Raw genomic sequence first — 14041 nt, 5'->3', positions numbered from 1 at the left:
AGACAGAATGGAAAAATGCTTAAATTTGTATGTGAAAAACTTAAATGATTTCATTATTCCCATAATTTAAAAACATTAGCAAATCAAAGCACAGACACCTCAAACTTGCCTTGGTGCAGATTTCAGCCCATAGATGGTCAATGGTAATGGTTTTGACACAATACAGTTTCCTTCCACCTCCCCTTCCCCCCCCCCCTTTTTTTTTTTTTTTTTGATTTTTTTGCTTGGGAAAGAAACAACACAAAAAAACAGAGCTGCTTTTCCCACTCTGTCACAGCTGGTTACCAATCAATCTCAATTCATGGTACAGTGATGATAGCACATGTTGTCCGGGGGCCAAATCTGATTGGGTTGCATTTTTCAACAGTGTTTCATATCAGAAAATAAAAAAAAGGTACCTTCCTGGTAGGGACTGTCAGCACATGATTGTACAACTGTCATTAATCAAACCTGGCAACAATGACTGCATTTATACTAGTCTGAGACTGGCAGATTTCACAATGAAAATCATCCAATTTCTATTAGGATTTCCTCACCAGAGCTGTTTTTTCATCTGTTTCTATTTTTTTTTTAATTAAAGTCAGATGATATTTCCTACATCTTGATAACATAAACATTATACCATGTTTAAAAGTAGCTGTTCTATGCCAAAGTATGATTTAGTTATTTAAAATGTGATCTTATCTATTTAAGGGAGGCTAAGCACAAAATCTGATTGATTTATAAAACATACACATATATATGTGTACATGTATGTATATGTATACACACATGCACTTCAATGAACACATTTATGAATCTCCTTAGGATTACAGCTGGTTTACAATAACACTGAGAAGAATGTTGACTAGAGAAAAACTTTCTAGAATTACTGAAGTTCTGAATACAGAGTCACTTTTACACAGTACACTCCAATCCAGTATCCATGTACACATAACACTAAGCACACACAGGAAGGGACGAGTTTCTCTCTGTTTGAAAATAAATGTACTTGCTGCAGATAACACTAGTTTGCTCCCTTTATAACTCAAAACAATAAATTCAACATCTTCTATAAAATGGTGTTTGGAACGATATTTTTCCTCGCAGTCACTTGTTGTAAAAGCATACATTAAACTCTTTGTAAACTATAAAGATCTCTTTAAATGTATATGACTATTTCTCAGTCCAAATTTGCTTTCTAGAGTCAAGTTAATATTCCCCCAGTTATCAAATGTAATAGTCTAAAGCACCCATGAAACAATTAGTCATATACCAATTTATACAGAAGATAATACAATAAAAACACGTTTTAGAAATATATGACATCTAATTTCTCGTGAAATATGTATTTTTAGGGGAAAAAAATTGTCACCAAGATATCATGACCTGTTTAAAAAAAAAAAAAAAGTAAAAAGTAAAAATGGGCCCTCCCTGGTGGTGCAGAGGGTTAAAGCACAGTACTAAGAAGCTGAAGCCACTTCTGCATGAGTTCGTTCCTGGCCCCGGAGAAGATCCACATGGTACAGCAGACCTCTCCTGACCCACCTGCTGCTCCCCTCAGCAGTGTACTTTGTCAATCTGCCTGCCCTGCTCCCCACTCTGTCTCTGGTGAATCCTCTCTCTGACACCACACCTCTGGCCTGTATCCCAGTTCTGTATGCACAAATAAATAAATCTTTAAAAAAAAAAAAAGCAAAGACAGGGAGTAGATATTTATGACAGTTATGACAGTTTTCCCCCAGACTTTAATCGTTTTCCTTGTTGTCTTTGGAAATTAACTTTGCCTTTACCTCTGATTGCCAGGATATGAAGATAATAATGTTTGAAATATTTACTTTCTGGATTTTCAAGGTTTGGGGATGCAAATTCTCTAAATATCTTATTTCTTAAGTTTTTGCTGATTAGAACCAACTTGATTACAATTTTATGTATATCTTCTCAATGACAGTAGATACTTCTGATAGTGATAGTTGGTGATAGTATTGAATATCTTGATTCTCTGGATAGTATCAGGCTTGAGGCCAGAAATGAGCAGTGTGATTCAGCGGGGTCAGGAATGACACAGGTGTCTCCATTTATATTAGATAAACTGGTAGTGGTGAGGGAGAAAGGGGGTGTACTTTGGAGTAAGACAGAATGGAAAAATGCTTAAATTTGTATGTGAAAAACTTAAATGATTTCATTATTCCCATAATTTAAAAACATTAGCAAATCAAAGCACAGATACCTCAAACTTGCCTTGGTGCAGATTTCAGCCCATAGATGGTCAAATTGCAATTCTGAGTTTAATAGTGCAAGTTTCTATATCCAGATCCGTGTCTGCATTCTCGGAACAATTCGGCCTATCAAACTAACTTTGTAGATGCCCATTTACTCATAGAACCAGCTAAGGAAAAATATGTGGGGACAGTTACCATTTGAGGAATATAACCCTTGTTCATTCTAACTTCCCTTTTTTAGATTCACACAATTTAAAGTTTAAAAAGTGAATCTTTATGCTATTTCTTGGTTGAAAACTTTATCCTCTGTAATGCAGTTGAAGAAAATGGTCTTCATGGTTTTATAAACCTAAATAGTATTCTTTTAAATTTATTATTTTTACACATGAAGTGTTCATGTTCTTTACCTTTTCACTTTTTATGTCTGTAATCCCTTTCTTGACAAACAGGGAGGAAAATTGACTATACTACCTAGATACTGCTAACCATATTTTACTAAAAATGTAAGAGCAAACAAAATGATTTGTTTTCATATTGAACTTTATATGTCTAATTAAAAAAAATGGCAGAAACAGTATCTTCATTCCTTACCTCCTAGAATTGTTATAAGGTTAAATGACAGAGTATATTTCAGGACACAAGAAAATGTCTTTTTATTGTCATTTTATTTTAAAAGAACATTTCATGTTAAACAACCTTAGCTGCAAAATAATAAAACAATTTTGCAAAATTTGAATGCATTGTGCAAATAAAATGCCTTGCTTTGTTCTCCTGTAGTCTTAATATCTGCTTTAGACATGTATCATTATTTTTCATCCTTGTTTGTTTTCTACCTATAGCTTTTCACCCATCAGTTGTGATCACTATAGTTTTCCTACCACCAGATTATCCATTGTTTTCTTTTCATTTATATTGACGCTGTTTTGATGCAGGGAGAAAGATTGTTTTACCATATTGCCAATTTGCATAAGGAAATTTATTAATGATGATAATGTAATCTTGATTACAGACCAGGATTTGCTAGCTTCTTTATTTTAACTCTATCTGGTTGCATTTATGTATTAAATATTCCATGTATTTACATTTATAGAATTATGTTGATATCAGTTTAACCTACATTTTAGAGTTGACTGCTGCTTTATAAACTTAGCAACATTCTTGTGTTTCTTGCTAAATTAGAGTGGTATATTTTAGTTAACTTTTAGTTCCACATAAAATTACTTTATTTGTAACAGTGTTGTGAAAGAACTACGTAGAGATTTAAGCCTATGTTGGGTGTCTCATCATTCACTCAAGAAACATCCAACATCTCAAATGCTTTCTTGTCATACTTGGACTTATAACTCAGAACAGGAAAGAACCAGTTCTTACACTCATAGAGAAAACATGCTCTTGTGCACAAAGAATACAATTAACAAGGCAGCAAATAATTTGATGGAGATATTAGCTTTGAAGAAAATGAAACAAAATGTACTGAAAAACAAATTAGAAATATAAGTGATTTTAATAAGGTAACAGAGATATAATTTAGTCTTGTTGGGCCAGAAAGGCATCTTCAAGGGAATATACATGTGTACATTGTATGTGTTTTATCTTAAAAATCAAGAATGATCAATGGAAAATGAAAAATGACAATCCCTGAAGTCAAAATAGAAGCACAAGAATAAGTGGGAACAAGGTAGCTATCTTGAGGAAGAAAAATAAGGCCATGTGTTTAGAAAAGCTGAACAAATTATATAATTATCATTTCTTCTTGGCACAAAGAGTAATTAGCAATAGTTGAAACTTCTTGAAGAATGTTTTATTCATCAAGTGTTTTGTTGCATCATCATTCATAGATTCTCATATTCAGATATATCTGATAGGAATCGGCTTGAAGTGTCACTGTAGATCTCTGCAGACAGAATTGCTGATGGTTGCAGAAGAGTACTTAAGGTTTCTCTTAATTCAGTCAATTATTTTATATATAGAGAAAGATTTTTTATATACATTCATATAGCTGTTAATAGTCACAATCCCCACAAAGATCCAGTGAAAAATGAGAATTTAAAGGATTCTGAGCACCATGATACCTGAGAAACCTCAAAGGCTGTTTGCTTTTATACGGTGATACTTCATTGTGATAAGGTCTAATATTTCTAGTGGAGGTGGATAGCATGATTCTTAGAACTATATGCAGAATGCAATGCAGTTAGGTGGATGTATGTGTTACCTGGAAATAACCTTAGTGATCATTCTGATCTACCATCCTGTGAGGACAGTGTCCTCCTTTCCAGCTGGAAGCCCTATGAAACATATTTCCTCAATGGTAAATGCAGTATATGGCATGCAGAATAGAATTCATAAATATTTTTGTAAAAATAATTACATCATCTTATAATCTCAAATTTCAGTAATCTTGAGGGGAAAATAATGCTAAATGAGCACCATTTGCACCACTCTATACATTTTACATGTATGAGCATTGACTTGATACTGTAAATACTTTTGTCTAATTCAGAGATTACCCAGTCTCAAATGCAGATGGACCTATGACCTTGAGCAAGATCGATACCGCTTTGGCATCCAATCAGTAGTCTCTCAGGAGTCTCTATACCATGAGGCCATTTTCCTACATTTGGTTTTACAATCTGTGTCTGAAACCCTGCTCTGTAATTGTAAAAACTGAAAATCATAGGTACTATTTGCTAATATTAGTGTGGTTCTTTGCAAGATGACCTCTTTCATTACTCAGAAAAAAATATTAAGGTTATTCTTCAAAAATTCTTTCAATTATATTGTTTTAATTGAGGTCATATTAGTTTACATCACTGTATGTGATTTAAGGGTACACAGTAATTCTGCTTCAGATGTATATTATCACACCATACCCATTATCAAGGTTCTCAGAATCCTCAGTAGAGGATTTCTCTCGTTGCCTATGTTCTAGTCTTATTTCTAGGACAGTATATCACTTTTAATTTTTTAATTTTTATGGGGGCCCATTATATAACCATGAGTAGAATAAATAATAACTAATATCTGTGATCAGGATACTTTTAATTTAAAAAAAGGTTAAATCGAAATATATTCATATATATATATATATATATATAGTGTATGATTCAGTAATCCCATTCCTATTCTTGCACATTTCTTCAAAAAGTGAGAAGTCTCAGGAAATCAGATTTTTTAGTTATATAAGATCAATATTAATATGTAATCTGTGATTTTTAAATAAACATGCTTTGTTATGAAAACAAGATACTAGTCATTCTCATATTTGCTGCCCATATTATTGAATATACAATTAATTTATCTAACCTGAAGTAAAACATTTTGTCATAAATTGTGACTAAATGTTTGCTGAATGTTGTTGCTAAAGCAGCTTATCCGTCATAAATTTGCACAGAATGGGTAAAGTGCCAGGTTGAGAGTTTTAGTTCTAACTTTGCATTCTGATTTTCTCTGAGCAAAGCGTTTTACTAGACCATCAGCTTCCTCATCTGTGAAATCACAAATCATGATTCAGAGGATTTTGTCAGTGACGCCATGAATGAAAGTTTGTCTTTTTTTTTTTTTTAAATGGTGACACAACATATAATTTCTGATTTTTTTTCCCTTATTAATACATCAGAACGGTTTGTATCCATATAGAAAACAAAAGTAATAGATAATATAACAGCTAGGGAGCATAGCGAGCAGACATGAAATTAGTGAACAAGTTAGTATCACCTTTAATCTAAGTAACTGCACTTTATGATTGAACCTTGTGTGTTTCTTGTTTAAGGTGAAATATACAGATGAGGAAGAGAAACTGGAAGGTGAACACTTAGCCTTATTTTTCTAAATAAAACCAATATTATTTAATAAGGCCTGTCTATATTCTACACAGGTATGACATCAAAGATGATTACACACTGAGAATCAAAAAGGCTCTGAGTACAGATGAAGGCTCCTACATGTGTATTGCTGAGAATCGTGTTGGCAAAGTGGAGGCCGCAGCTACCCTAACAGTGCGAGGTAAGACACTTAGGCTGTGAGACGTAATTGAACAGGAAGACTCTTTTTGGTTATTGGTAAGTGAACTCACAATCAAAACAAAAGCTGAAACTGTTTTATCATAGTAAAAGGCTAGATTTATGTCTGTTCTGTTACTAATGGAAATATAATTACTTTAAATTTGGGCTCATCAAGATCATTTGAAGGGACTTGTATTTAGTAACTAATAGCTCAGACAGTTTAAATGTATGTCTTCAGATAGAAAGTATTTTACACTAATCTTCTGCATTTTCACTACTTTGAGTGATTTACTGCTTTTAAATAATACTAGTTCCAAAGCTTGGTTTTCTGGTTGCTGGATTGACACTTCCCCTACTAGAATCCTGTTTTGAAATACTTTTTATTTATTTATTTATTTCTGCATTCAAAAAGCAACTTGGAAAGAAAAAAAAAATAGAGCTTACACTATTTCTAACAGCAAAAATGAATGGCGCACCCACATTGAGATAATCTGATTTAGAGAGTGACTCGTGAAGTTCATTGGCCTTAAATAATTGAAATAGTCAGTGCTGCTCCTGTAATAACTTCACTTTCCAGATGTCATGCACCTTCTCAGTCACAGGATAATGTTCTTTAACAGACTCACTGGAATTGCTTGTAAGTGAAAGAAAGCATTACTTACCTCTAAAATGAGTTAGAATGAATTAACTGTCTTCCTGTGGAACATGTTGATCCACACGAATAAATTATATAGCCCAAGGTATCACGTCGTACCATGTAGACAGTTACTCTTGCCAAGCAAACATTACCCACAGCATCATTTATACTCGCAGGACTTTATAGAGAATTGGGCAAGCACATTGCCTGTTGCTCAGTTTTAAACCTTTCTTCCACCACCCTAATGGATGTCTCCTTCAATTCCTCATGATAAGTATGGTTGTCTGTTTTCTTCCAGATCTCAGTTACATCTTACCTCTTAACCCTTGCATAGCATTGCTTCAAGAAACATGGATTTCATGAGATTAGGATTAGGGTTTGGAGGAATTTTTTAATCAGGAGAAACAAGTCAGGGATTTCCAGCTTGGTTCTTCCTCTGGTAAGAAAGATCTAAAGTTAGGGCATCCAAAAAATACATACATACATATATATACATGTATGTATGTATGTATGTATGTATATCTTTGTCTGAGTAACTATTAAGATGCAGCCACTCTGGATACCTGGAAAAGCATTGGAGGCTTCAATCCTCCTCCACCTAATCTGCGTTCCCCCCATGCAGATTTAGATAGAAAAGAAATATAGAATTGATGAGCTAATTATTGGAAAACATTTCCATTAAGAGACATTTTGTATGTGAGCATGCATTCTCACATATATTTGTTTGCAGTTGTCTAAGCAGTCCTCTGCAAAACAGTGCCCTTGACCACATTTCCCCAAAGTATGTTTGCTTGTTTATTTGTTTCTGTAGTGACTGGGGGGAAAAAGAAAAAAAAAACAAAAAACAATCAGCCAAGGAAAATTTCATTCAAAACATATTTGCTAACTATAAGCAAGTGGTGAGAAAAATGTGAAGAGTTGTTTGTTTCTGGAAGCACTGGGGGTGCCTTTATACTTGAATAATTGGGTGAATGAAACTTCCAGATGTCAGTTTGCTTTATGATCTTTCCCATCTAATTGTTTTCATAATTTGTTGAAAGTTTCAGGTTTTACATTTTCTTTAAATAGGTATCCTCCTCCTTGTGCCTTTGTGTTTAAGGCTAATTTACAAAATTTATGGGAAGTTATTTACTTTTCATAAGAATTGAAACAAAGTCAACAAACCTTAAATAACCTTCCCCCTAAATGGATTAGAGTTTAATCTTTATAGTGTGTATTTATGATAAATGAGGTATTTTTGACTAATGATAAATGAGGTATTTTTGACTAATACCTCAAAAACAGAACTAAAGAAAAAAATTCCTTATAGTATAAAATGCGATGTAATTTTTTTTTTTAACCATTAGAAGTGAATTGGTATTTCTCAGAATAACAGTTGATACATTACCTGTGACTTGATTTTTTTTCGATGCACAAAAATGAAATATTCAGCCCTTCCTTGGATTGTTATATTTGATGGGATCAACTCACCCAAGAGTCTGTTTTCATTTTCATCCATTTCATGCAGGGACACCATTTAACATAATTTGCTGATTTTGAAAACTCCACCTACTGGATGTATTTCAGGATGAAATGTTACTCTGTAACAAAAACAGGAATTGTCACTGTAATGTTTCTGCTAACATTTTACCATGTTGTTCTCTTTAGCCAAGTGGATAAAAGCAAACCAAACTCTATAGTAAAAAAAAAAAAAAAAAATCTACAAGAAAGATCCTCTCAGTTGTTCTCCATTTCAAGCAAATGGTAAAACAGACAGTAAAAATAATCTTAATACCAAGTTGCTCCTTTTGTTGACTTAACCAACATAAAAATTAGAAGGAACTAATGCTCAACAATAATCAACCTCCCAATTTCCTCTAGTAGCACTTTTTCTAAGAGGGTTCACAAAGAACACAAACTACATATTTGGAAATACAATTCTACCATTTTTTTCAGTTGCTTAAATTGACTTTTAATAAAGACTTTGTCTAAAAAACTAGTGTTTGTCCCATGGTAATAAAGCATTAAGTTTTTTAATTACCTTGGGCCAAGTGAAAAAGATGTATATTTCATTTTTTTAAAAACATGGTTACTTCTTTTTTCTCTCTCTTTAATATTACAGATTCAAAATATAGACACCATATAGATACACAAAATGCCTTGTGTTTCTAAAGGGAACATGATGTTTGAGATTCAGGTTGAGTTGCCACCTAAAAAATACAAACTCAAAAGTAGAAAAAAATATTTTTCTATTGGACATTGGAAAAATTAAGAGGAATCTCATCAGTTAAGCTAAGACACAATTTCATGTGTTTAGTCTATAATTTGTTGTCTTCGGCTGGTATTTTTATATATCCTCCCACATTAAAAAAAAGGAAGCAAATTATGAGTGGAACAAATTCTCAAGTATCTTGCATCTAGTAAACTCATATATACTATAGAATAGGCACACTAGAATTTCACTAAGCTGGAATTTCCATAGGACTGTTGTAATTGTTTTGTTCTAGGTATTCCTCAGTCTTCCCCTTTCCATTGTGAATAACATTGCAAGACAATGAATCTCACAGAGCGATAATGCCAGCACTTTTTTCTAAGATATATATAGTATAATTATACTTTTTGAATGTATTCATGGCTGTCAGTATGGTTTCAGTGGCTATGTTAGCCCACTGTGCTAGAGATGTATCCACCCTACCATAAATTGTAGAATCACATTATGTATGGACTAGGACTTTTCCGCAGGAATATGGTAATACACTATTTGAACACATACTTTGAATGTAAGATTTCATAAAAAGTTCAAATGTCACTACATACATTTCTTCTTCAATTGTATAATGAGATTTTATGTTTTATATTTGTCCATTGCCTTTATATAAAGTGGTTTACTATCTAAATTGACTCGGTATAATTCTATTTAAAGAAAGTGTTATTATTACGGCCTGTGTGTCTCTTGCAATATCTATGACATAATGCTAGAGGTCAAGATTTACAACATTTGTATCCTAATCAAATCACTCATACTCTAATGAATTTTTAAAAATGAGTCAGAAGTGACTTTACACAAACTACATAACAGTTGTGTTTATAATTGTGTGAATTGGTTTTGTATGAGTAAATACTAATTTGGAAATATGAGAAAATTGTCTATTAATATAAACAAAAAATACTTTAAAAAAAGTTTCCTAGACTAAGTGAAAAAAAAATCATTGTTATGAGCATGATTTGGCACCATGTTTTCTCTTCTCTTTTTCTTTAATATTATAGCCTGTTACACTGATTTTAGTGATTGAAAGTTATGATATAATAGAAAATAATTTGTTGAAACAGCAGTTTGAAAGCCATGCTCAGTATGAACAAGAATCAACTTGTCAGTCATTGTTTCCTGCCCTCTGCCAAAAAAACAAAAAAAAAACAAAAACAAAAACAAACAAAAAAAAAAAAAACAAGCTTAACAGTAGTTAGTGAGCTACTCAGTTGAAATCTCTAAGGATGTTCCAACCTATTTGTTATATTTTCATCCACCCTGTCCATGGATGAAAAGTGATGTGATCTTAACTTATTACTGGCTGAAAAGCAGCAGCAGGAGCTTTTAGTAGTTCTTGTAATGGTACTGACTAACCATGCTTAAAATCCAATTGCTATTTAAATCAGACAGTGAAGCCTTCTTTTATTGACATGACATTTGCTAGTCTGTGACTTGAATAGTTATATTCATCAGGTTCTTAACTTTGGTGTAACACTAGACTGCTTAACCCTAAAAAGATCTTTAAGGTAATAGCTATAGTAAGTCACTATGAAAACTTTACTTAAAATATCTCTACAATTGCTATTGTCAGTCCTGGATGCAAAATGATTATATTCTTAGAATTACATGTATAACTTTCAGCTTTGTCAAATTCAGACATCCTGTTCATATTTGAATTATGAGACAAGAAATCACTCTACTGTCCATACTTAAATGTAGCATTACACATCATGCATTCTGATAATTTTCTTTTCTTTCTTTTTTTTTTAATTTCTTCTTTATGTTCTCACCACACCATTGTAATGTCTTCAGCTCGCCCTGTTGGTAAGTAGCCATCCTTCTATCCATTTCGCATGGCTTTGTACAATGCTTCATAACTCATGCATAGTAGGGTTTGACAAAATGAAATATATGTATTCACCCGTTAAAATATTACTTGTGGGACTATCTGTTATAAAAGTTGCTCCTAATCTTTTATTCACTTCGATAAACCATCTTTATAGTAACCTTTGCTATGCAGCAATGAAGAAGTAACAATTTTTGTTAAAGATATATTGATGGTTATTATCATAGACTATTAATTTTCACTACCTCCATTTTTTCTTATATGTATGTATCAATTATTGATTTATTTGATATTCATTAAGATAAAAGATTATGAACTAAATTAACGAGCTTGATTTTTTTTTTTTTTTTGCAATTCTATGTTAAGCTGCTCAGTGCCCAGATTTTTAAGGGTATTTTTAATTGCAGCATACTTCTTATCTGCATGCCTAATAATAAAATTAGAAGACCAAGTTGTTGTCAGTAGGTAATAAGAGGAAAAGAGGGGAATGAGCTGTGTTCTTTGGCATGAGAAGTTTGTGGTTTTATTATAGCTCATCCTTCATTTGGCTTTGCAAAACTGAAGTTAACAGCTTGCGCTTGCAATAATTTAAGTAGTAATTATTTGTAAACATTTGGAAGATAAATCTTTTCAAAGTCATTGATTTAATAACCTTTCTGCATCTCCTTTCAAAGTTTAGCTTAATCTATCAATAAATGTGTTTAAACAAAAGGAATATTGGGAATTGCGTTGTAAGTAAATAATTGGATGGATGAATGCAATAGTGAATGAATGAATGAATTTGCAGCTTAGTTTCTTCAATATATCAAGAGACTCTTTAGTAAGATTCAATTTGATACACCTTCATAAATTTCTTATCTAACTTTTAAAACTTTCTTTATAAAGTAGTTTAACTTCATTGAATTTGATATAGGTTGGTTCAAAGTCACAATATTTCCCTCCATTGGTTGAAATAATCACACACTTTACTATTAATTAGTATATTTCCACATGTTTATAAAGAATAGTAGGTAGACTTTTGGTGCCACAGCTATATTTCGGTTCTGTCATTTCTGTCACTCCCTTTGCCAGTTATTTAATATTCCTAATTATCAGCAACTTTACGTATAAAGTCAAGAGGATAATACTACCTATCAAATTCATTGCAGGAGTGAATTGAGTTCAAGTTTTATCATATATGTGAAAATGTTTCATATATCAACAGTGGTTAAAATTTCTAGTTTCTAAAAGTTATTTGATATTTTAATATGTTTAAATATAGTTATGACTTATACTCAATTTGAACTTGAACTGCAGTTATTTTTCTTGAAATAACTATTAAAGTAAGCATGCTTTTTCCAATTAATGTGACAAAATTGGGAATATGTCAATTTTTAAATTTCATTGTTGTAGGGATTATATTAATAATTACAGCTAAAATTAAGAAGAGAAAGGCAAAGAATATAGGAATAATATTGCAAATTAATGTAAATTATTTTTATATATAAGGTAATAAACATGGTCACTTGGTTTATGTTTTTTCATAAGTGCCTATAACTGAATGGTGTCATTGATTTCCAATCTATTTAAAATTCATAAATAAAAAAATACATTTATTGAACAGTGTGATGTGCAGAGAGTATTGAGATGAATTTGTCATTTCGCAGCAATTCAAGTTATTTCTGTGTTTTTTGTTTGAAATGATTTCTTAAATCCCCATTAAATTGAAACTAAAGAATAGAATCTTGACACCTTGTACTTTTCTAGGAAAGTCTGTCATTTCATAAATCTATCTCAAATCTTTTTGACAATGTTCAGAAATATAAAAAAATAGACTTTAAACTTGACAACTACTGTTAATTTTGGAAACTGTATGTTAGATATGATCTCATTGGCTTGTCATAGAGAAAACTGATAATGAGGAAATTAGTCTGCTTTTTCTTTACAACTTTTATGTTAATTTAAATTCAGGAACTCTAGATATTTTGACTTTTATTGTAAGGCCAGAAGGGACATCAATTAAAATAATGAATTAAATATTCAAATATTAGAAAATGACATTAATGTTAGTATTTTGTGGACTGAAGAGTGTTTTAACATTTAACAATAACATAAATATTGTTCTACAAACTAGATACCACAAAATGAGGAGAAAATATACCTTTTAATTCCAAAGTCATTATTAGGTGAAATAATTTGTGCTAAATTTATACAATTTAGAAAAAATCAGGGAGTACTTTATGCCCAAAGTTTGCAAAACAAAATTAGATGAGGGGAGAGAGGGCCCATGACCTATGGTAAAGGATGTGGGTGTTTTGATGGTGGGGCAGTGTGATGGCAGATACCTGAAGAAATATGAACCTAGGCATAGGGTATTTTAAACCAAGTTTACTTCAATCAACAAATTGATTTATTAATTATTTATTGATTTAATTAATTTATAATTAATTTATAATTATTTATTATTTATTATTTATTAATTTAATAAAGAAATATATGCAGCTGTACAAATTTACAGTTCAATAATTAATCACCACATTACATTAATGAATAAATGTTGAGAGAAAGCCCATTTAGAAAACCTTATAAACCCTCAAAGTAGAAGTTTTATCTCCAAATTATGGCATTTATAAGCTGCATATTCATTAAAGGATTGGTAGCATGGTACAGTGTACAGTGGGAATAAAGACCTCTGACTTGTACTTTTGGAGTGGAGCAACAAGTCTTGATTGAATGGATCTCACTGTAGGAAATGTTATTGAAAGAAAACAATCAGCTGGGCCTAAGGAGGATCACATTCATTAGATTTCACTCCCTCATCTGAAATATCATCACAGTCTCTTACACAGCTGTTAGTCCCACTCCCATACTTGCTGATTAAAATATCCAGACAGTCCCTTCCTCGTGCCACAATAGGTTAGGACACAGCACTGCAAGCTAGCGGCAGCAGTTTCAGTCTGAGGTCGATCCCTGCCTTGGAGGTGACTCACATGGTGTGACAGACCTCTCCTGACCCTCCCACTGCTCTCCACCCACTGCATTGTACTTCGTAGATCTGCTCCCCACTCTGTTTCTGGTGAAGGCTTTCAGCACCCCTGCAACTATGGCCTGTACCCCAGTTCCGTATGCATAAATACATAAACATTTAAA

At 32.3% G+C, this 14041-nt stretch overlaps 1 protein-coding gene across 10 annotated transcripts in view; it reads left to right on the top strand.

The window, feature by feature from the left end:
* The window catches only part of ROBO2 (roundabout, axon guidance receptor, homolog 2 (Drosophila)), a 1357399-nt gene that overhangs the window by 1233014 nt on the left and 110344 nt on the right, over window positions 1–14041 (top strand). For all 10 annotated transcript variants that reach the window (XM_012731356.1, XM_012731319.1, XM_012731342.1 and 7 more), the window contains 2 exons: window positions 6076–6203; window positions 10879–10890. In XM_012731356.1, the coding sequence (XP_012586810.1) occupies window positions 6076–6203; window positions 10879–10890 (140 nt within the window). The remainder of the gene's footprint in view (window positions 1–6075; window positions 6204–10878; window positions 10891–14041) is intronic.

This window comes from Condylura cristata, unplaced genomic scaffold (assembly GCF_000260355.1).
Source record: "Condylura cristata isolate star-nosed mole 26May11 unplaced genomic scaffold, ConCri1.0 scaffold00003, whole genome shotgun sequence".
NCBI lineage: Eukaryota > Metazoa > Chordata > Mammalia > Eulipotyphla > Talpidae > Condylura > Condylura cristata.
This window is presented reverse-complemented; position numbering and strand designations above follow the sequence as displayed.